Below are 24,710 nucleotides of genomic sequence, written 5' to 3'. Positions count from 1 at the left end.
ATTGCTCCAAGGCAACCGATGACAGCTCCGAAAGCTCCGAAGATGAAGTTGCCGAAAAGTTTCATAGCATGGACATACACAGCACAGAGGTTCACACCCGAGATGAAGCCTATACAATCCTAAAATCCTAAATATCCTGGCTGCAACAAGTCAAAACTCATGAAAATAAAAATAGATCCGGGTGCACAAGGGAATGCACTCCCACTCCGTACCTTCCGACAGATGTATGGCAATATTGACCCGACAGAGGCCCTGAAACCGATGGGTATGACAAAGCTGACATCTTACAGTGGTTACTCCATACCATGTTTCGGGAAGCTCCCCATGCAATGCAAATATGACACGTCCGGGTGGGTGAGTACAGAATTCCGTGTCGTAGATGCTAATGGCCCAGTGTTACTCAGGTTACCAATGTGCACTGCCCTGAATTTGCTCACTTTCAATTGCCGTCTCGAATCCTTAGAAAAGGCTCCAATCAAGGTGAGTGCTACAGAGGATCTAGTAAAATTATACCCAACACAGTTTGACACGATTGGTAAATTTGAAGGCCCAGCACGAATCATTTTGAAGGAAGATGCAGAGCCACACGTTGATCACCCAAGAAAATTTAACATCAACCTTAAACCAAAAATGAAGGATGAGCTCTGTCGCATGGAGAAACTAGGGGTCATCAAGAAAGTGAGAGAACACACAGACTTGTGTTCCAGTATGGTATGCAGCCTCAAGAAAGACGGGTCACTCCGTTTGTGCCTGGACCCTAAGAGACTTAACGAAGCGATCAAGAGATGTCCCCATAAAACCCCTACATTAGAAGAGATAAATCCTGAATTCCATGGAGCAAAGTGGAACAGCAAGCTCGATGCTAAAGCTGGGTACTGGAGTGTACAACTCGATGAACAATCACAGGCGCTTACTACATTCCACACACCCCTAGGGCGTTATTGCTTCACACGTCTACCTTTTGGCCTCAACATAAGCCAAGACGTATTCCAGCAGCACATGGACGAAATCTTGGAAGGCCTGGAAGGGTGTGTTGGAATTGCAGATGACATTTGTGTACTTGGCAAGACAGAAGAAGAGCATGACAAACGCCTATTGTCACTCCTTGAAAGGGTGAAGGAGACAGGGCTGGTGTTCAACTCGAACAAGTGCTTCATAAAGCGGAGATGAATTGCATTCTTCGGGAATGTTTACAGCGAAAATGGAATCTCACCAGACCCAGATAAGGTAAAAGATATAAAAAACATGCCTAGCCCACAGGACAAGGAAGATCTCCAATGCTTCCTAGGACTACTGACATACATGGGTTCTTTCATACCAAACTTGAGCCAGAAATCTGCAAGCCTGCGTGAGTTCCTGAAAAAGGAAGTGCCATACGACTGGTCGGAAGATCACCAACAAGCCTACGATATGCTCAAAGATGCAATATCAGAGCATTCTAGTATGGCATACTTTGACACCGCAACTTCAGTAACACTTGAAGTTGACACCTCGCTGAAAGGACTGGGTGCGGCACTCCTACAAAACAGGCGCCCAGTGGCATTCGCGTCAAAGACCCTAACTCCTACGCAAGCTAATTATAGCAACATCGAACGGGAAATGCTTGCACTTGCGCATGGAATAGAGAGGTTCCATACTTACCTATATGGCCGGCATCTCTACATCAACACAGATCATAAGCCCTTGGAGATGATCTGCAAGAAACCAATAATAACAGCCCCACCAAGACTGCAGCGCATGCTCCTCCGAATCCAAGGATATGACTTCACTGTCACATATGAGCCAGGGCATCAAATGGTTCTGACCGACACGCTATCACGACTGCCAAACCAAGAGGACAACACTGCTGTGGAGGTGGAACCAACCATCCACGCAATCACCTTTGACCTCACAAACTTCAGCATCGTGAAACAAAACGAGTTGAAGGTCGAGACTCGACAGTGCCCCCTCCTCAATGCACTTGCTGAGGTGGTGTACCAGGGATGGCCTGAGAAACTCCCAGAGCTACCCAGTGATCTGCGAATATTCTGGCCATATCGAGACACAATCGGCATCGATAATGGCATTCTCTTTAAAGGAAAGCAAGTCATCACTCCAGAAAGAATGAGGCATGACATCCTTACACAGTTTCACAGGAGCTATCTTGGTATTGAGAAGACAAGACTGCTTGCGAGGGATTCTGTCTACTGGCCGAACATGAACAAGGATATAGAGAGGACTGTAAAGGCATGTCGATTCTGTCAAGAGGATCAAGACCAAAACAGAAAAGAGCCAATGATCGAGAACGAGGTGCCACTGAAGGCGTGGCAGACTATTGGGACAGACCTTTTTGAGATTAAAGGAAGGCAGTTCATCATCACTGCGGATTATTACTCAAAGTATCCTTTTGTAAAGGAACTACAAAGTCCAGTGACATCCAAGTCTGTCACAAACGTTTTTAAAGAGTTATGTGGCATACTCGGAAGGCCTGACCAAATAAGATCTGACAACGGCCCACAATACTCAGCAACAGAATTCACTAACTTCTGCAAAGAATGGGGTATAACACATACAACATCGTCGTCCCACTATCCCCAATCCAACGGTTTTATCGAGCGCCAAGTCCGAACCGTGAAATCATCCATTAAAAAGTGCATAAAAGCCAGAGAAAGCATATCACAGGCTCTTCTCAACATTCGCGCCACTCCAGTTGACAATAAACTCCCGTCCCCTGCAGAAATGCTGTTTGGCAGAACTATTGCCACCCTTCTGCCATCACGAAAAGGAGACGCGGATGACAATGTCAAACACAGGCTCATGCAGAGAAATGAGACGATGAAGCACCAGTATGATGTCCATGCCAGGAAAGATCCACTTCCACCACTGTATCAAGGCCAAGAAGTGAGGGTCCTGGACGATTCTACGAAAACTTGGACTCCAGGAAAAGTCATAACTCAATGCCCAGAACCAAGGTCATATGTTGTTGAGACTTCCAGTGGCGCGTCCCTAAGGAGAAACAGGAGACACTTGAGAGAAACGCACCCACCACCAAGTTCAACCACATCACAAAGTGACACACCCCAGATCACTGATGATACCACGCAAGAGTGCCCAGTTACCAAAACCGAGGTGGGAAATTACCCTGATGTGATCCGTACACGATCTGGCCGTACCGTTAAGAAACCAGACAGATATCAATAAAGGAAAAGAACACAACACGATAAAGAAAACATCTCGACACGGATAAGACGGTCTGCCCCTAGGTAACTTTACTGATAATTTCTTAGAATATTTCTGTTCCATTGTGAAGACGTAAAAGGGCACGAACTCTTGCTGTCTTATGTTGTGTATATTAGTTATGTTCACACTTTTCATTTAGCAGTGTAACTTGGGGGGGAGAGTAAGCTTGTATATTTCTTTTGTGAAAGCATCGTTATGTTGAGGGATATTATTGATGGGTCTTGCAGTTGTATATTCCAATTGAAAGATCTTTTCAAAGTTTGTAAGTAACTTTGTCTAATGTGATATTTGTTTTCATTGTATAATGAGGGGGATGTAGTGGGAGGTTCTTCTTTTATATTGCCTCGTTCTGGTATAACAGGAAACCAACATGGCGGCACCCGCATAATAAAGCAGTATTAAAGAAATGTCTGTGTCGGAGCTTAAATGTGAAGCGTCTTATAACCCCAAGAACACTACACTTATAATAATTATTCACTCTTTTATACAGCTGGCTAACTTTTAGTGGAGTAATTGAGCTCAAGGGTACAACAGCAGGAGGTGGGACACCACCTGAACTGAGCTTACTTCATTTAGCAGATATTTTTCTCCAAAGCTACTTCCAATGAACGAGGCATACTGTTAATAGCCCACACCTTTGTCACCACAGTGACTTACACTGCCTCATGAACTACTTACAATGAGTTACTCATCAATATAGTGAAACACTCTCTATCACTTGCACATTATGGGTGAATTTAAACAGCATGTCCTTGGGAGGAAACCAGAGCACCCAGAGGAATCCTACACATACACAGGGAGGACATGCAGACTCCACACAGACTGAGCAGGGATTTAACCCTCGTCCTCTTGTACCACCCAGGCACTGTGAGACAGCAGCTCTACTCACTGTGTCACTGTGCTGCCACCTGGTCCTTTGAGTCCAAAGACAAGAGCTCTAACGACTATGTTACCTGCTACCCCTATGTTGATGACCACAGTGGCCAGACTTCAGGGTTGGGCAATAAGGTCAAAAGTTGATAACACAAAAAAACTTGTGTTTATTCTGCCTAGACACATCACTTTCACGAGAATTGATATTGCATGCTGTAAGTTATTGTACAAACTTCTTGAAAACACTTTCTTTGGAAACTTATTGGCAGTACTCTGATGGTGCCCAGGTCTAGACATGCTTCCTTCATGTCATTTTAGGCTCCAATCAACCAAGCATTGATCAGGATCTTGTATGCATTAGTGCTCTGATGTGTTAGCTGTCCTCAGAACTGTATAAATAGAATAAAAGTTATCCCACAATGTAATATGATTTTATTTCATGTTTATTTTGTATCTACCCCATAATGATAAAGAAATCTGATATTAAATTGTATGTTTACAATAATACCTTAACCACCAGTAACTTACATCACATAGTTGTTGCTTCCAATCATATGTACTTTAAAGAAATTCCAAGTGACCTTTCAATAACATGGTTCACATAATTAACAATGACCAACTGATAGAAGGCCTTTGTAGCAATCTTTGTTCTTCCATTTCCTAGGAATGAAACAATGTAGGTCTCTTTTAAAGCAAAAGATGCTACGAAGAGTCTTCCAGCCCAAACTGAGTGAATATGCTGAAGTGAACTGCAGTTGCCAGTCAGCAAACAGATGTTCTCCACCCAGCCCAGCCCTGCAGTCTCACATGGGATGTCACATATACCCAAGTCAGGAGGACCTAAGCCTCATGAGACTCGGCAAATGGAACTCCACACAGTGGTTAACCAAAAAAGTTTCATGATGGTATTTATATCATGCAGTTTTTTGTTTTTGTTTTTATGGTGCTAATGTGAAATACTGCAAGAAAGTGTGAAGTATTGTGTTCTGCGAAAAACGATGCTTATTCATTCAGGGTTACAAAACTGAAAATGTTTGTGTTGTGTGTTACTGATGACCAGATGCTGTTTTTTATGGAAGTGTGAATGTACCTGTGACTGAAGGATTAGCATTTCAATCTAAAGTTCATTGTAATTTTTCTTCAGTAAAATAACAATCATTTTCAAAGTGTAATCTTTTGGTATTTCCTGGTTTTTGCATTTTACATATTTTGTCCAGGGAGACATATAATGTTTTGTTTGTACCACCTTATATCTCTTTTGTCCAAGTTTGTACTAACAATACTAAGCTATAATTATTTGCTACTTATACAGCTCCGGGTGACTTTTACTGGAGCCATTCAGGGTAGGTACCTTTCTCAGTGGTGCTACACTGAGTTCAGGGATTCAAACCTTTTCAACTGGAATGCAATGGCTCTAAACATTAAGTTACTTCCTACCCCTGTATATATTATTGTGACACACCCAGTCTGCAAAGGATGGGAAGCACAGGGGAGTGTGGGGCACACACACTTGTTCCCTATAATGCATCTCATTTAACCCTTGTCTCCAGTAGTAAAAGCGAGAGATCAAGAGAGAAAGATTGACTGAAAACACCAACAGCTGATCACTGAAATTGGATGGCAACCACCCTGATCCTGAGGATAAGACCCTTCTTGTCTTTATCCTTTTCCCCTGAAACCCTGAGCATCATGTAAATAAATCAGGACTTTTGTTTGCAGACCTTGCCATCTCCATGTCATCCTTCCCACAACTATATACCTGATTTTTTTCATGGCCAGGGCAAAAGCAACTGATTTTCCAAGTAAACCAAGGCTTTTATTGTATAATTTGTATATTATGAGAAACAAAACTGGGTATTAGGCTCCCTTCCGAAGGGGCAAATAAGAAGACACCATGGACAGTTGACAACAGAAAAACTAATACTGAAAGTGATTGTTCCTTCAGTATCAGCAGCTTGTTGTCATTATCGATAACTGGCATAGGGTGGACTATGGGCAGCTGCCAGTCAAGTTCAACCATCCACCAACAACCTTAGAATAAGATGCACAACATACAACTTACCAGAAACAGTTAACATGTCTTACTACATCTACAGCATGAGTCACTTTAACAAAAAAGGAAATATATGCATGCAGATTATACTTATCGGTCAGGACTGTAGTGTCTTCTGCAACAGTGCATTACTCTGGGGCATTGTGTCATCTTACAGACATATCAGTTCTGTCACATTGTGCCTCTGTTCCTCTTTGTAGCCACTTGTTGCCACAGTCTATCTACTTTTATGAAAACAAAGATGTCATAACTGGTTGGCAGAAAATTAAGATACACTAAATATTTCTGGCATCTCCCACGAACACAGGATTCCGTTGGGTGGATTAATTGTTTCCATCCATGGAGCTTTGCCACATCTTTTCACTGATGCTGATTTGCATGACTCTTTCTACATGTAAGTTACTTATTGATATACTTATTTCAATTACAATAGAATTGTGTTAGTGTTGCTCAGAGAGCTAATTTAACCTTGTAGTAAGTAATTTTTAACTTTTTGATTTTTTCCTCAAAATATGCTCCAAAATAAGACATAACTTCATCTTATAATGCTTATATTAGTCTATTTATAATTGATTCATAAAATAAAAAGTGATACTTTGTCTAATTAATATACTTCTATTTATTCTATCCAGTCAAGTGATGATAGAAGTACTGCAAAGATAATGTGTGTAATGTGTTTTTCAGTGTCTATTTCTGCCATCACAGTTTACAAGACAGTTTATACATTTTGACTCAGGTGATGTCTTGCTGAAACTTAAAATCCCTCCTGCCCTCTTCACTCTCCTCTCCTGTCCTAACTTCCCTCCCATCCACTACATAATTCTCTAAATTTTTCAACAAATGAGGCCATCAATGTCATCTTCTTTGATTATATTCTCAAACTTCCAGACCAGCACATGTCACTTTTAGCCCATGGTTATCAGATGTACTTTGTACTAAAAGAATAAAACTCAATGCTGCTGAACAGAAATAACTGAAATCTAAAATTCTCACCAACTTAACACTTCGCAAGAAGCTCCTTGTGCCTATTCAATAATATTGCTTCCCTTGAGAAAACTTTCTTTGATAATAAACTGCAGCCAATAATCCTCAGAAACTTCTAACAATTTTAATTTCCTCCTAACCGTTCTTCCTTTTCCCTTCAATTCCTCACTCAGAAAATTTCTTCCTTCCTTTTCCCTTCAATTCCTTCCCTTCAATTCCTCTGGTTGCTCCCCATCTGCCTTTAAAACTGCCCACATTTTATCACTGTTAAAGAAATTCTCTCTGGCTTCCAAATCAGCCCCCTATTACAATACAGTCTTTCTTCATTTTCCTTCAAAAACTCCTGAATATAAAGTATATAACCAAATATCTGAATTCCTTGTACAGATATCCTGTACTCTTGTAGTCCGGAATGATCTTCTTGGTTTTCAACAGTCTGGATTTAAGATCACCCATTTCATCGAGGATGTCTGTCATGGATTTCCCTATTACTGCTACACTGGTGATACCCAGTTCTTGCTCTTTTCCCCAGCCACTACAAACATATCTTCTTATTTTGCAGCTTGCATTTGGGATATATATGTTTGAATGACTGACCACCATCTAAAATTTGCTGTTTCCAAAATCAAGACTCTTGAACATCTCAGCAGGTTAACCACCTAGGAGATATTCTGTCAAACTGGACATTTGCTAATTTCATTCCTTTCATTCGACAATAGTCTGGTAGTAACAATTAACTCACGACTACTTTCTCTAGTACACTGAACCAAAAAACTGATACTGCAGATACCGCCTGTATAACTCCCTCACACATAACTATCCCGGTCCAGGCTTCAATATCTCATCTGTAGTAATGCAATTCTGCTCTATCTGGTAATCTGGCTTCCACCATAAAGCTTCTCCAGCAGATTGAGAATGCCATGGCACTAGTTGTGTTTGACCTATCAGAATGTTCCCCTGCTCCCCTTCTCCTCTCTCTCCACTGGCTTTTTGTAGCTACCCACATCAAGTTCTAGACTCAGCAGTGCAACAAACATCATCAAATGACCTGCAACTCATTACCTATAGAACTTGATGACTCCCTACAAACCAGGATGACTGCTACACTCTTCCCCATCTCTGTGCTCAGTCATGTCACACACACAAGAAATCCAGAATTGAAAGTTTGTAGGTTCTCAGGTTTGGATTCAATGATGCAATGAGCTCCCTCTTTTCTCAGAACTGTTGTATCCTTTTCATCTTTCATTAAGCATCTCAAAAGTGTCTCTCTTGGACTAATTTCTCTTCTGATCTCCCAATTGCTTAATAAATTTCATAAATTATACCACTTGTCACAATCTCTAACATTTCCTATCAGTTCTATTGGCAGTTGCTCATGTAATTTGCACTAGCAAAAACAGTGGTATTGGACAAATTTCTTTCAGAATAATTTGTTTACATCTGTACCTCCTTCGAAAGATTTGTTGTGATATGCCCTATCCTGTACTCAATTAACAAATGTAATTTAAAATATATGTTGCAATACTGGGGGGTGTGATGGCGCAGTGGGTTGGACCAGGTCCTGCTTTCCGGTGGGTCTGGGGTTCGAGCCCCGCTTGGGGTGCCTTGCGACAGACTGGCATCCTGTCCTGGGTGTGTCCCCTCCCCCTCCAGCTTTATACCCTGTGTTGCCAGGTTAGGCTCTGGCTCCCCGCGACCCCAAATGGGACAAGTGGTTCAGAAAATGTGTGTGTGTTGTATTACTGAAAAGTGTCTGCTAAGTGAGTAGGTGTAAATGTGTTCTACACAGCATATTTTTAATGCCTGAGAATCAACTTTTAAACAATACTTCAATTTTTGCCAGTGTACTCGAGGCCATTAATTCATTCAGTTTTCATTTTCAAACAAGAGAGTAATCTCACTTTAAATGTTATTTATTTACAATAGGTTTTTGTAAGATAGACAAGACAGTTTGGTCTGCTGGAACTCAGGAATAGTGGTGTTAAACACAAAGCTAATTTAGCAATGATTGAGTAATGGCTTTAAGTCAGTAGAAGTCACTTGAAAGTCTTCATGACAGCAGAGGTTAGACCACCAAGTCTGTAGTCATTATTACTGGAGATCTCATGCTTCTTGGGGAGAGAGATAAAAGTTGAGTTATGTCATGGTTTAAATGCCTTTGGTTAAAATTCTGGAATGAAATATATTTCTTTGGCAACATAATGGTATTGAGAAGTACTGGTGCTGGGTCTGTGTTGAGTTTGTATGTTTTCCTCGTGTTTTTGTGGGTTTCCCCCAGTTGCTCTAATTTCCATTTACAGTCCAGAGTCATGTGTCAGCGGACTGGTGACTCCAAATTGCTCATAGTGTGAAAATGCATATGTAATTGCCCATCATTTGGTTAGTGCCAGTTCAGGGTGTGCCCTGTTTGCCTCAAACTAAGTACTTAGTCCCTGATGCGCTCTAAGCCACTGCAACTGTGTTAGGACAAGCGTTTAATAAGAATGAATAATATATTTTATACCTCAGCCTTAATCATGAGATAACAACTCACAAGACTTTGTTGGAGTGCCCATGAGGTAAAGAAGTTCTCACTTAAGGCCTCTTCAGTTTAGGAATACCACAGCAAAAGATTCTTATCTGTTAGTTTCCGTGGGACTCACAGTTACTGTTCCATCAGCTTTTTCACTTGCTAATCATACTCATACACTCACACAAATCAAATTTTGTGTTATGTGTGAAATATGCGTGAGTAACCTGCAAAGGACTGGTGTCCGGTATGGAGTGCAGCCTGGCTTACCTGGCATCCAGTGCTTCCAGTTTGTGCTCTGGCCCATCAAACCCTGCTCTGGCCAAATGGTATTTTATAATAAGTAAATACTTTTAATTGCAAACATACAGTGCCACTCCAGTGTTGCCTTGGTCTTGGGCTTGGGACTGGTGTTTTGCCGGAAGGTGAACCTTCTCCCAAGCTCACGGTTCCGAGAGGACTGGAACAGGCTCTCTTTCAATACTGAGAAGAGGCAAATGTGTCTTGTCTGGGAACAATTTGGCACTTTAAGCATTTAGAGCATAGGGGTTTGAATACTTATGCAAGTAGCACATTTCAGTTATACACTTTATTTTTGACACCTGAAGACAAATAACACATTTTGGTTTTTGAAATAAACTATCATCTTGAAATAGATCTCAGTAAAATAGTGATTATGAGAACATTTGTATGTATCTTTTGAAATTCAGAAAATGGTGCTAACTTTCAAGGCCTTGAATAATTTTGCAAAGCAGTGTACGTAATACATAAGCGTAATAATTACAGATAAATTGATTTTTCCCCTCCCTGTCTTTCTTTCAGCTGCTCAGAGCCAGCAGATCATTGCTGATCCAGAGGTCACTGCCTACCTGGGTGGTGATGTGACACTACACTGTAGATTGCAGAGTGAATCTACAGTCAAAATCACACAGGTTCAGTGGACATGGGAATCAACAGAGAAAAAAAAGGAAGACATTGTCATACATAACCCAGCACATAAGACACATTACTTTAATTCAGCTTTCTCAGGAAGAGTCGTCTATACCAATCAGTCCCTGGGTCATGTGTCCATCAACATAACAGGAGTGAAGTTGACAGACAAGGGAAAGTTCACCTGTCAGTATACCACTTTCCCTAATGGCATCATGAAAACCACCACCACTCTCATTGTAAAGGGTAAGAGGAGGAGTTGTACTCTAACATTCATTGACCAGTTTGTTGTTTAATGTCTACAGTTGCAGTTGTACTTTGCTCAGTTCCATGACACAAACATGAAACAGAAACATGTTGAGCAGCTGAGCATTTACTGAATGTTGTGCTTTTCCACTACAGCTAAAAAAGTCCAAGGTCAGTCTTCACATGCAAGAGTCACTGGAATTTTAGTCTGTGTTTTGCTGCTCATCAGCTGCCTTCCTATAGCAGTCATCGTCATGACAAAGAACAGGTAAGAGCACTGGACTTCACTTGGTGGTCATACTTGGTAGCACTTCCTTGGGCTACAATAATGTTAGTATCAGTAAAGTTTCTGTTTCCAATGTGTAGAAAGGACCACAAAGAACACAAGTGACTGTGCTCTTGGCCTGAGGACCCCGTTTCCTCAAGGACCCGTCAACCCAGCACCTACAGGTCTCCCCAGTGGTTGAACACTTTTTTACACTTTTCCCATAATTAAACTATTTACAAAAGGCAAATCTTCCCACTCAGACTCATAGAAAAGCAGGTCACTACAATATGAATACTGGCTGGTTTGTGGTCCTGGGTAAACAGCGGCCAGGAGCGCTAGGGTGGGGTGAAGTTTACTGCAGCTTCAGCAGCACACACTTTACACAGGGCATTCAGGAACCCTGAATGACCCTCAGATTCCACCATGAGCATGTATTTACATGTGATGTTGGGTGCAGCAACAGTGCTTTACTCAGTGTGGCTGCACTGGCGTGTAGTGCGCACACAGCTGTGTGTTTCAGCCAGCTCTCTGAGTGCAGCTGTGTTCTTCCTGATACATCCACCCAGATGGCAGCTGCATGAGCCAGCCTGCCGCACTCACTGCCTTTCAGTCCCAAAGCAGTGAAGAGAAACATTTCCTGTGTCAATCACGCGACACCAAGAACAAAGTTCAGAAACCATTCGACAAGGACTCACCGTATATGAAAAAACATGGAGCTCTTTACTGGAAAGACACATCAGTTTCCTTAAGTCTTATCAATTTAACACTGTGTGGCATTGACATAACTTTATTTTTCTCCTATCATATCAATCTTAATTTCACCTGTATCAAAGTCCAGAACAATTTAGCATCACTGAAACTGCAGTCTCAGGTTCCAGGAAGGAAGAAAAATGTAGTACTTAACCTGAACTACATCTGAGTATAAAGGTTATTTGTAAAAATCTTCACTCAAAAATCTTTTTGAAAAATTATAGAGCCAGTTATAGAATCAGTTTGTCATTTCCAATAATTCTGAGCATTTTTAAGAACTGTCCTTCGCATTGAAAGAGAAACCATATCGGCTCACAACACAACCTGTCTGTCATGGTCACCAAGGTGCGAAGGACCCAAGTACGGTTGTACAGGCTTGCGGAATGTGGAAGCCCAGTAGGGACAGACTGCAGCGAGAACCGAGGGACAGGCAGGAGTCATTTCTTGGAGGATCCAAAGGTCAAGGTCAGGAGGCAGGCGAGAGTCAGGGAGCCGGGGAAACGCAGAGATGTGGTAGGAAAATGCGGGAAGAGGGAACTCGAGAAACTCGTAGGAAACACTAGGTATGAACACAGAAGTGTGCTCAGAAAGGTTCCACGGCTGGAGGTGGTTGGATGCCGTGCTTTCATTCACCCGTGCCCCGATCTGCTACAGGTGCAATGGCTCCATGCAGGGGCGTGACACTGTCAGCAGTAGAACAGATATTTAATTATAACTCTATAGAAGTTTGCCTCGCCCATAATTTTTCCTGTGGTTTTGTGGTAGTTTCTGCAGGAGGATCCTGCAGGCTGCAAACCCCAGACCAGGTGAGAAGGCAGAGCTTCGTGTCGCCCAGCCCATCTGAGCCAACAGCACACAGAAGAGTAAAATTGCAATAAAAATGTTACATCACAACAGGTTTTCATGCTGATGCACAGGTAACAGTTAAAATCACAGGAAACATGAACAAACATTTCAACTTGCTGTGTTTATACTTTAGCCTCACTCAGCGTTGTGTATGAAAATGCCCATGATTCACCAGGTTCAGAGCTCAGCATGGACTGTACTTACACCACAGTGAGTTTGCATCTTTGCTACAACTAGGTTGCTAAGTAATTAATAGTAATTAATACTAAGAAACTAATAGTAACTTTTGCAAACAGGCAAAAAATTCTCATATCACGTTTCATCCCGATGCTCTGTTTCTGCAGACAGCTGCTCAGCCGACTCCCTGTAGTTCAGACAACGTGTACGCTGTAAGACACTTTTAACCCCCGTTGAGACAAAGTAAAGCAAAATCTATGGTTACCTCCTCTGGGAAACTGCAATCATTCACTGAGAATTTTCTCTGGTTCTTTCCTGCTCTCCATACAGGGCCTACAGTTCAGTGACAGCTCCCTATACAGCACCTTGGAAAAGTCTGGAAACATTGACATTTAGCTCTGTTTGTAGATCTAAACTTCCAAAAAGGAAGACTATGAATCTAATCTTTTTTCGTTTAATTTTCTTTTGTACAGTACTTCCTGAAGGATGCCATTGTCTTTTTTCATCGAATAAGTAACTTTTATGAACCTTCATACAATATGATGTAGTTTGTTTTTCAGTTTAGTGAACTGGATTTTTTTTTCTGTAAAGATATCTTCTCTGTGTTAAATGTCTCCACATAAAGTCAGTGGAGTTTAATATTCTAGTAATATCTTCGAAAGCAGATTAATCTATGAGAGATGCAACATTTAATAGCAGTTTTTTTTTCCAGTGTTCCATATCCATATTGTCTCATCTCTGTGTCTATTTCCTTTCATCATTAACTGCAACCTCTGCAAAAGTCTTAAGCACTTATATGTTTCCCAAAAATACTTGTTTTAGACAGTTATTTGTCTTCTGCATTCGTGTCAATGGGAAAGAGCATATCTTAGATTTCCAAGCAGTCCTTGGAAAGTTAGAATATAAGAATATAATATAATAGAAAAAAAGTTACAGTATTACAGTAAGGGTTTTGTATGTCATTGAAGAAGGAAAGTACACACATACACTGTCTGAAACCACTTATCCCAAGCAGGGTCATGGTGAACCGGAGCCTAACCCAGCAACACAAGGCATAAGGCTGGAGGGGGAGGGGACACACCAAGGACAGGACGCCAGTCAGGCAGGCAGTAAGGTACCCCAAGCAGGGCTCGAACCCCAGACCCACCAGAGAGCGGGACCCGGCCAAGCCTGGCACATCAAGTGGTTGACGACGATGGATGGTTACTAAGCTTTGTAGGAAGTTCATTCATTAAGAGCATTATTTTTGGAAGCATTGCCACTTTACAGCTTTTTTCCCCAAGTGCCAAAAACTTCTGCATAGTACTGTGTAATGGGGTAATAGAGTAATCCCTCACCCACTCTTCCATAGCTGGGTCAAAAATGACAGGATAACAATATGTTCACTAAAAGATGGGCTCTCTTGAGCATTTTGCAGAACAAAAATTATAACTGGAATTATGCCTTGTTCTCCACAAAAATAATTTGACGTACTGAATATGTGTTTTAGCAGGGGTGCGGTGGCGCAGTGGGTTGGACCCCGGTCCTGCTCTCCGGTGGGTCTGGGGTTCAAGTCCTGCTTGGGGTGCCTTGCGATGGACTGGTGTCCTGTCCTGGGTGTGTCCCCTTCCCCCTCTGGCCTTACGCTCTGTGTTGCCGGGTAGGCTCCGGTTCCCTGTGTGTGTGTTTTTTTTCCACATTCAACAGATTTGCAAAACATTAAAACTTTTTATTAAAAGCAACAAGGAACTGCTATGTTTTCTCCAACTTCTTAAGGTGTTCTTGCCATGGATGTGTCCACAGCAACTAGGTTTCGGTTTCACTTTGCGGGACGCATTCAGTGGACTCCTGACACTTCCTTCAGGAGAATTTTATTCCCAGGTGCAGTACAGCCTCTGAAAGGTTTCACAGTCTCTGGGATGTTATAAGAGGTCATAAAAGCAGCAATAAAACTGCATTAAAACATTTAAGACTGAAAAGTTACATTTAAAGCAAGTACTCAGTAAACACAAATTCATAAATTGGAATGATGAGAATTTACTTGTGAGAGAATAAGGCGCAGTGGGCTTGGCCAGGTCCTGCTGTGTAGTGGGTCTGGGGTTCGAGTCCCGCTTGGGGTGCTTTGCGGCAGGCGGGCATCCCATCCAGGTTGTGTCCCCTTCCACTCCAGCCTTGCACCCTGTGTTCCCGGGTTAGACTCCGGCTAGCCGCGACCCCACTAGGGACAATTGTTTTCAGACTCTTGTGTGTGTCTGTTTAATGGGTAAAATATTGTTTACAATAATAAAAAACTATTGAAGAACTCCTTACCATATGCTTCAGTGAAAAGAATTCTCATTGGTTTACTGTAATGGATGTTCTTCCTCATGAAATTCACAGGTGGGCATATTAGACTGTGATATCTCTTTGTAGTTGTCTGTAATGAAGAAAAAATGTTAAATTCAGCATTTATTATGGTATGTTATGTCCTTTACTAGAATAAAGTTAAAAACATATTACATGCTTGGGTTGACTAATTAATATGTGTATCAATATGTCTTCCCTGAGATGGCGCCGGCGTGAGGCGATGTGTTGATTGCTTCTCCTCGCAGACTTGTTAGTTTAGTGTATATTATTTTGTCTGTGTCACTATTCCTCCAGCCAGTTTACTCTCTTATTACTTATTACCGCCAAACACTTCTGCAAATACGTGAAACAGTGCGGTTAGACGCAATTCTTAGCGTTAGAGAGCCGAACTCGTTACCTTCACTCTGCCGCGAACAACATCATGACCGCATCCCACCTGAGACCACACAGAAGACGCGATTTTGGAAACGTGGACGCCAGGCCGGAGTTCAGGTGAGAGCAAAATGCCGCGGACTACGACCTCTGATGCCCAGCATTTTCCTGTCCACCGTGCGTTCAGTCTCTGGACAACAAACTGGACGATCTCAAAGGGCGACTTAAATTCCGAAGAGATTTACGGAACTGCTGTGTTTTCTGTTTTACGGAGACGTGGCTCACCGCCAGCACACTGGACCATGTGGTCCAGCCCGAGGGCTTCTCAATTTACCGCGCGGATCGGACTGATTCATCGGGGAAAAAGAGGAGGGGGCGTATGCTTTCTTATTAACAACACGTGGTGCACGATGTGGAAGTGATTGCACAGAACTGCACTCCAGACTGGGGGGGGTGTGGTGGCACAGTGGGTTGGACCAGGTCCTGCTCTCCAGTAGGTCTGGGGTTCAAGTCCCGCTTGGGGTGCCTTACGACGGCCTGGCGTCCTGTCCTGGGTGTATCCCCTCCCCCTCCGGCCTTACGCCCTGTGTTACCGGGTAGGCTCCGGTTCCCCGCAACCCTGTATGGGACTAGCAGTTCCGAAAATGTGTGCGTGCACTCCGGACCTGATCAAATGCCAACCATTCTACCTGCCCAGGGAGTTCTCGACTGTGCTCATGGCCGCATTTTACATCCCACCCCAAGGGAACACATACAGTGCTCTGAACGAACTGTACCACGTCATCACTAAGTAACAAGCACCCAAATGGACTGTTCATTATCTATGGAGACTTTAACCAAGCCGATTTCAGGAACGTTTACCCCGAATACCATCAGCACATCTCCTGCCCCACCAGAGGCTCAAACACCCTCGACCACTGCTACACTTCACACAAAGGTGCGTACTGCTCCCTGCTGCATCATGCCTCGATTCTGCTGCTCCCGGTCTACAAGCAGAAACTCAAGTGAGAGGAACCTGTGACGCGCACTGTGCAGCGTTGGACACTAGAAGTGGAGGAAAGGCTGCAGGACTGTAGGAATTATGGAAAGTTTTGTAAACCCTTGGTTTGTTGAATCTCTTGTTTACAGATCACCGCAAAAGCTCTGAACCCCTTGTTACCATTGCATCCTCATTACTGTGTGAAAATGCATGCTCCTAGTGCCCATGACTCCCTAGTTATAGTACACAAACATATTTACCAAGTTGCTCTCCTTCCTGATAATCTATTTAAATTTTGTCTTAGTTCTGCTTTTTTTCAGACCACATTCTAGTCTTGTGTTCTTCCAGTAATAGCTGGACTTGATCACGATAAGCGCAAGAAGCATTCCAGCATTGCCTTGAATGGAGAATCGAGGAAGTGTCACAGCATGTGTCAGGTAAACTCAATAAACCCAACTGTCCTTAGTGAAATAAAGAATTAAATCTATTTAAGTAAGGGATTGGAAGCTAAGTAGGCAACTGAAATAACGGCAATACTCAGAAACATGAATATGCATCAAATGGAGAACTGAGTGATTTCTTCATCAACAAAAATTTTTACTGTGTATAATTTCACATAATTTTTCAACATTTTACAGAAATGGTTGAATATTCATGTTCTGTGAAATTTCCTTTTTTTCTTCAGTTCACAGCAACTTTCAAAGCCTGTTTTGTAGTCATGTTTGAAGTATTCACAAATGTGTTAAAAGGAAAAGAGATTGTGACTCTACTTACCAGTCCGAATTACGCTTGGAAAGTATCTGCCCCGCTTCCTTATTTGGTTCCTCTTTTATGGAGAAATATATTTGTAGGTTGTCTTATTTTCAGACAGGAAAGTGCAGAACATCATATATCATATATTAAGATTTGTTTCAAGATCAGGCAGGTTCCTTTCATGGAGTTTGGTCTGCTCTCCCTTCCCCTTCCACTGGTGCTGATCTGTTTGACCCTTTGGACAGGTAAGAATCACCTGTGTGACCTTCTTAACTACATTCACATAGTGTTTCTCTACAAGGAATACTGCTTCAAAAATTCATTGTATTTGTAAATAATGTAGCACAAATGATGAGGCAGCATAACCAATAAGGATGGATTTGAAATATACAAACACAACAAAGGTTTCTGATTCAAGCCCCTCTACAGCCAACCTAGGCCTGAGTAAGTTACTCTCAATTGTAAATCAGCTGTCTAAATCCATAAAATATTGTTGTGAATAAAATTGTCAGTTAAATGAATTAATAAAAGAGCTTACATTTATTGCTATTAACAAGATATTTTTTAAAAATTATTTAATTATTAACATTTAATATAGACATTGAATGATAAGTCACTGACTGTGGGGCTAAATTTTGTCTTTGCTCTGCATGGAGTTTGTATGTTCATATATATTTACACTGCCACTTTTCCTCAAAGCAAACCACAATGTTAAGCTTACAGTTACAAGCTCACAATTATTTACCCATTCATGCAGCAGTGTAATTTTACTGAAGCAATTTAGGGTAAGTACCTTGCTCACGGGTAGCTGGAGGTGGGGTTTAAACCTGCAACCTTTAGATCCAAAGATAAAAATTCTAACCAGTATACTACCACCTATCTCATTCAGACTGCAGAAGTGCAAAAGAGCATATAAAATAAAGCAAGTGTTTTTTGGTCTAAGTTTCTTGATATATTGTGTAGTTGAAGGAAAAATCAGAACACAGGAAATTATCTTCTAGCTCATCTTAATACTCAGGCTATGTTGCACACAGCTACAAAAAAACTGGGGAAATGATCCTAGAAAGCATGAACAGTAACAATGAGTGATTTAAAAAAGTAGCTGTCTGTATTACAGTGTTTTGGTACTTTCAAGAGAAAACAAGTCTCTCTGTCAGCAGTGCAGTCTTCAGGCTACCTGCAAGTTGGTATAAATATTCTCAGTTTCCATAACTACTTGTCCTGATCAGGGTTATATAATCATGAGAATTACCTGCATAATCGGAATCAATGGGCGGCCAGGCTTGGGAGGGCGGTGGATATATCATCGCAGGGTGGCAACACATCCACACTTGCACACTATAGGTAATTTACAGTGCTCAAGGCTCCTGAACTGGATGTCTTTGGACTGTGGGAGGAAACCCATGACAACACAGAGAAGACATGCAAACTCTACATAAATTGAGCTGGATTCAAACCAACACCCAAACAGCCTAGGTGGTGTGAGGTGGCAGTGCTAACCCCATGCCACTTTTTTATAAACACAGCTCTATAAAAAGATTTTAAAAAAGTTAAAATGTGATCTTTAAAAACAGGAAGAACACTTTGACTGCTTATGCATGCTTTTGAGTGATTGCCACACTCGGTTATGACGGATACCGTATCTAGCATTCGCAGTAGATTCAAAATAGTATAGCATTTAAAAATGAGAAGAGTGCAGTTTAAACTCCAACCTGTCAAGATATATGTTTAACATCAGGTTCCTCAGAACACAACATCTAGATAAAATGAAAAGTTAACAGATTTTCTAGATTTGTTCCTGTGTTGTTAGTATGGGGTATCTCCAGTGGAGAGAAGCTCTTTGGCTGTTACTTCAACCAACTTTCAAAGACCCTGCACTAAAAAAATGGTAAATGACAATAAATGACTAAAAATTTAACATTTAAAGACAAGTTATAATTTTGTTACAGAAAATATAAAGATGTGAACAATATACCTGTATAAGATATGCCAATTCAACCCCATCACAAAAGGAATTTGCCCAAGGGAAGTGAATACACAAAACAAATTAATCCCATTATTTAAGGGTTTCAGTCACATATTCTGAGATGTGGTTGGTGAAGGTCAATACACAATGAAATGATGATCATGATGGATATAGCAATGCAGTGACTAGGACTTGCAGCAGAAATGGACATGGACTTTGGACAAGGAGAACTTGAACATGGAATTGGTACTGAACTCTGATTTAGAAGCTCAGGCATAGGCAGTACTCTCTGTAGACTGTGGTAATCTGTGGAGACTCTACAATGCTCACTGCAAGGGAGCTTCTGTTTAAAGCAAGTCTTGGATGCATGACTGAAGGAGGTGTGCCAAGGTGTCCAGAACAATTTCAAACACATTTAATGGTATTTATACAAGATGATTATTATAAATAATATAACTGATGTCAACAGTATGTAAGAACTGTAAAAATAGTTTAAGTACACACACACACACACACACACATTTTCAGAACCGCTTGTCCCATACGGGGTCACGGGGAACCGGAGCCTAACCCGGCAACTCAGGGCGCAAGGCTGGAGGGGGAGGGGACACACCCAGGACGGGACGCCAGTCCGTCGCAAGGCACCCCAAGCGGGACTCGAACCCCAGACCCACCGGAGAGCAGGACTGTGGTCCAACCCACTGCGCCACCGCACCCCCCCATAGTTTAAGTAAATGAAATAAATAAAAGAAAAAAAATTTAAAAATATAAATATTTAAAAAAAAAATTAAACATTAGTTTCTATTCTCTCCTTCTCTTTCAGCTTCTCAGAGCCAGCAGATTATTGCCGATCCAGTGGTTGCTACCTACCTGCGTGGTCATGTGACACTACACTGTAGACTCTACAGTAAATCTACACTTAAAATCACACAGGTTCTGTGGACATGGGAATCAACAGAGAAAAAAAAGGAAGTCATTGTCGTATATAACCCAGCTCATGGGACACATTACTTTAATTCAACTTTCTCAGGCAGAGTTGTCTATACCAATCAGTCCCTGGGTCATGTGTCCATCAACATAACAGGAGTGAAGTTGACAGACAAGGGAAAGTTCACCTGTCAGTATACCACCTTCCCTAGTGGAATCATGAAAGCCACCACCACTCTCATTGTAAAGGGTAAGAGGAGGAGTTGTACTCTAACATTCATTGACCAGTTTGTTGTTTAATGTCTACAGTTGCAGTTGTACTTTGCTCAGTTCCATGACACAAACATGAAACAGAAACATGTTGAGCAGCTGAGCATTTACTGAATGTTGTGCGTTTCCAAGGTCAGTCTGCACGTGCAAGAGTCACTGGAATTTTAGTCTGTGTTTTGGTGCTCATCAGCTGCCTTCCTATAGCAGTCATCATCATGATGAAGAACAGGTAAGAGCACTGGACTTCACTTGGTGGTCATACTTGGTAGCACTTCCTTAAGCTACAATAATGTTAGTATCAGTAAAGTTTCTGTTTCCAATGTGTAGAAAGGACCACAAAGAACACAAGTGACTGGTCTGAGTACCCCGTTTCCTCAAGGACCCGTCAACCCAGCACCTACAGGTCTCCCCAGTGGTTGAACACTTTTTTACACTTTTCCCATAATTAAACTATTTATAATGGGCAAATCTTCCCACTCAGACTCGTGGTAATGCAAGTCACTACAATATGAATACTGGCTGGTTTGTAGTCCTGGGTAAACAGCGGCCAGGAGCGCTAGGGTGGGGTGAAGTTTACTGCAGCTTCAGCAGCACACACTTTACACAGGGCATTCAGGAACCCTGAATGACCCTCAGATTCCACCATGAGCATGTATTTACATGTGATGTTGGGTGCAGCAACAGTGCTTTACTCAGTGTGACTGCACTGGCGTGTAATGCGCACACAGCTGTGTGTTTCAGCCAGCTCTCTGAGTGCAGCTGTGTTCTTCCTGATACATCCACCTAGATGGCAGCTGCATGAGCCGGCCTGCCGCACTCACTGCCTTTCAGTTCCGAAGCAGTGAAGAGAAACATTTCCTGTGTCAATCACGCGACACCAAGAACAAAGTTCAGAAACCATTCGACAAGGACACCACCGTATATGAAAAAACATGGAGCTCTTTACTGGAAAGACACATCAGTTTCCTTAAGTCTTATCAATTGAACACTGTGTGGCATTGACATAACTTTTTTATTCTTCTCCTATCATATCAATCTTAATTTCACCTGTATCAAAGTCCAGAACAATTTAGCACCATTGAAACTGCAGTCTCAGGTTCCAGGAAGGAAGAAAAATCAGAGGTATATAGCTTTACTATGCTGCATGTCTTTACGTAGAACTGCGTGTGGGTGGTGAGTCCCGACCCACTCGGCCAAATATCAGGTCGGTCGCTGCTGCATCCATGTACATGGATTCGTGCTGCATGACAATCTCAGGTGCGTGAGAAGTTCATGGTTGAGGCTCCGAGGCCGCCTGAGACGATTTTGCAGCCTCCCGCACTGCCTTCTCCATGCAACACTGCTCACGCTTTCGCTGAGCCGGTGTCTTGCTGGTGTCTTTTGAATCCCAGAGGCCTCTGCTTGCTCCCTGAGACTTAATGCAGCTCGTCGGTCGCGATCGTACTTTGCATCGTGCTTGTTTGGCTTCTTTGAAATGTTTGATTCGATGATCCGCCTTCGGGCCCTCTACTTTGGTCTAAATGAATGTTTTCCTGCCGGCGCGAAACGTGTCCGATAGCATGGCTCTCTAGCGACGAACTGAGTTGCTGACATCAACGCTATGCCGTGGTTCGAATGTGATTACATGTAGTGTAAAATGGGGCAACTCCATAACGGGGCAAATGTGAGACATTTCCGCAACATTGCCAGCTCGCTCAGGCTGAACCGGCAGCGGCCATTCATATCTCGTTTGATGCGGAATTCCTTCCTCTGTCCAACGGTATATGCACTATCTCGCTGTGTCTTTTCATTTGCGAGCAGTAGCGGCGAGAGGGGTTGCATTTTTTCGTGACAGTCAAATCCCAAGTTACCCCCCCTACCTAGTGAGGAGAAAAACATAGTTCTATGTCAAAATCCAGTACTTAATCTGAACTACATCTGAGTACAAAGGTTATTTGTAAAAATCATAACTCAAAAATCCCTTTGAAAAATTATACAACTAGTTATGGAATCAGTTTCGCATATCCAATAATTCTGAGCATTTTTAATAACTGTCTTTCACATGGAAAGAGAAATCATATGAGTTCACAACACAACCTGTCAACTGTAGGACAGATATTTAATTATAACTTTATAGAAGTTTGCCTCGCCCATAATTTTTCCTGTGGTTTTGTGGTAGTTTCTGCAGGAGGATCCTGCAGGCTGCAAACCCCAGACCAGGTGAGAAGGCAGAGCTTCGTGTCGCCCAGCCCATCTGAGCCAACAGCACACAGAAGAGTAAAATTGCAATAAAAATGTTACATCACAACAGGTTTTCATGCTGATGCACAGGTAACAGTTAAAATCACAGGAAACATGAACAAACATTTCAACTTGCTGTGTTTATACTTTAGCCTCACCCAGCGTTGTGTATGAAAATGCTCGTGATTTACCAGGTTCAGAGCTCAGCATGGACTGTACTTACACCACAGTGAGTCTGCATCTTTTCTACAACTAGGTTGCTAAGTAATTAATAATAATTAATACTAAGAAACTAATAGTAACTTTTGCAAACAGGTAAAAAATTCTCATATCACATTTCATCCCGATGCTCTGTTTCTGCAGACAGCTGCTCAGCCGACTCCCTGTAGTTCAGACAACGTGTACGCTGTAAGACACTTTTAACCCCCGTTGAGACAAAGTAAAGCAAAATCTATGGTTACCTCCTCTGGGAAACTGCAATCATTCACTGAGAATTTTCTCTGGTTCTTTCCTGCTCTCCATACAGGGCCTACAGTTCAGTGACAGCTCCCTATACAGCACCTTGGAAAAGTCTGGAAACATTGACATTTAGCTCTGTTTGTAGATCTAAACCTCCAAAAAAGGAAGACTATGAATCTAATCTTTTTTCCTTTAATTTTCTTTTGTACAGTACTTCCTGAAGGATGCCATTGTCTTTTCTCATCGAATAAGTAATTTTCATGAACCTTCATACAAATGATGTAGTCTGTTTTTCGATTTAGTTATTTTTTTTTTTAGTTTTTTTCCTGTAAAGAGATATCTTCTCTGTAGAAAATGTCTCCTCATAAAGTCAGTGGTGCAGCATGTGTTAAATCTAGTTAAATATTAACTGATCATATTTTTGACAGATGACAATCAGTTACTTATTATTTTCTTGATAGAAGCAGACAGGTCACTTACTGTAAAAAGGAGCCATGCAGCAGGTCCTGTTTCAGCAAATTCCAGGAGCTAGCTGGTTTTTGTCAGACTAATGTAAATAGCAAAAAGCCTCAATAAAAATAAACTTCACCCATTTTTAAAAAGCACTTTGTTTTCATGTATAAGACACTCATGTATATGTGAATGTGTGTATATACAGTATATACACACATATATTTAAACATTATGGGGGCATTACTGGTAAAATCACAGAAAATAAAATTGCTTCAGCATTGGATGAAATTATAAAACATGAATCAGGGCATATAAGATGTTTCATTTAGGGGGCAGCAGGTAGCATAGCCATAAGCACTTCTGCTCCTGTCCTCACTGCAGTTATCTTGAGCAAGGTACTTACCCTGAATTATTTCAGTAAAAATTACCCGGCAATACAAATGGGTAAATCATTACAAGTACTGTAGCCTAACACTGTAAGTTGCTTTGGAGAAAAGCATCAGCAAAAAAATAAATGTTTGCCTGGGAGCTGGTATTGTCGTCAAGCAAAATGTACAATATATATGAACAGAAAAATGAGAAATAATGATACAATGTTTTAATGTACATTTATATTGAAGAATGCGGCTTTATAATGTAGTTAAATAAATTATATAAAAAATAGTACATTGACGTTAATTTAGGATTAACTCAGCCACCACATACTTCTGTTTTGCTCCTACAAAAGAATGACAGCTGTGACATTTGTTTGGTTGGTTTTAAAAAACTTCTTAAAACATTTGCGGCAAAATTCGAAATATACCCCAATTGTACGCTACCAAAGTCACCATAATTTTGTCAAAGTATATTTATGATTTGGGAGGGCGTGGTGGTGCAGTGGGTTGAACCAGGTCCTGCTCTCCGGTGGGTCTGGGGTTTGAGTCCCGCTTGGGGTTCCTTGTGGCAAACTGGCGTCCCGTCCTTGGTTTGTCCCCTCACCATCCAGCCTTATGCCAAGTGAGGCTCTGGCTCCCCACGACCCCGTATGGGCCAAGCGGTTCAGACAATGTGTGTGTATTTATGATTTATTTATTTAGGATTACAAATTACTGTAAAAATAAACAAGCATTTGATCCATTCACAGTAACGTTC

At 41.7% G+C, this 24,710-nt stretch overlaps 2 protein-coding genes across 2 annotated transcripts; both read left to right on the top strand.

The window, feature by feature from the left end:
* Window positions 1-6,484: 6,484 nt before the first annotated feature.
* LOC108922107 (nectin-2-like) lies at window positions 6,485-13,251 on the top strand. The gene is made up of 7 exons (XM_029260084.1): window positions 6,485-6,539; window positions 10,461-10,814; window positions 10,971-11,082; window positions 12,598-12,638; window positions 12,812-12,888; window positions 13,023-13,067; window positions 13,186-13,251. Exons 1-7 carry the CDS (start codon window positions 6,485-6,487, stop codon window positions 13,249-13,251), a joined length of 750 nt encoding a protein of 249 aa, XP_029115917.1.
* Window positions 13,252-17,147: 3,896 nt separating this feature from the next.
* On the top strand, window positions 17,148-23,259 carry LOC108922109 (uncharacterized). Its single transcript, XM_029260083.1, has 7 exons — window positions 17,148-17,529; window positions 20,074-20,427; window positions 20,580-20,676; window positions 22,606-22,646; window positions 22,820-22,896; window positions 23,031-23,075; window positions 23,194-23,259. Exons 1-7 carry the CDS (start codon window positions 17,172-17,174, stop codon window positions 23,257-23,259), a joined length of 1,038 nt encoding a protein of 345 aa, XP_029115916.1. The 5' UTR covers window positions 17,148-17,171.
* The last annotated feature ends 1,451 nt before the right edge of the window (window positions 23,260-24,710 follow it).

The sequence above is a fragment of the Scleropages formosus genome, chromosome 18 (assembly GCF_900964775.1).
Source record: "Scleropages formosus chromosome 18, fSclFor1.1, whole genome shotgun sequence".
NCBI lineage: Eukaryota > Metazoa > Chordata > Actinopteri > Osteoglossiformes > Osteoglossidae > Scleropages > Scleropages formosus.
Note: the sequence above shows the minus strand (reverse complement) of the source record. Positions and strands in the feature narration are given on the sequence as shown.

Coding starts and splice junctions, on each gene's coding strand:
- LOC108922107 (XM_029260084.1), top strand. CDS start 6,485: ATGGAGCTTTGCCACATCTTTTCACTGATGCTGATTTGCATGACTCTT. Junction 12,639..12,811: donor GGCTGCAAACCCCAGACCAG/GTGAGAAGGCAG, acceptor TTTATACTTTAG/CCTCACTCAGCGTTGTGTAT. Junction 12,889..13,022: donor TGGACTGTACTTACACCACA/GTGAGTTTGCAT, acceptor CTGTTTCTGCAG/ACAGCTGCTCAGCCGACTCC.
- LOC108922109 (XM_029260083.1), top strand. CDS start 17,172: ATGGTTGAATATTCATGTTCTGTGAAATTTCCTTTTTTTCTTCAGTTC. Junction 17,530..20,073: donor CTGTTTGACCCTTTGGACAG/GTAAGAATCACC, acceptor CTTCTCTTTCAG/CTTCTCAGAGCCAGCAGATT. Junction 23,076..23,193: donor GTTCAGACAACGTGTACGCT/GTAAGACACTTT, acceptor CTCTCCATACAG/GGCCTACAGTTCAGTGACAG.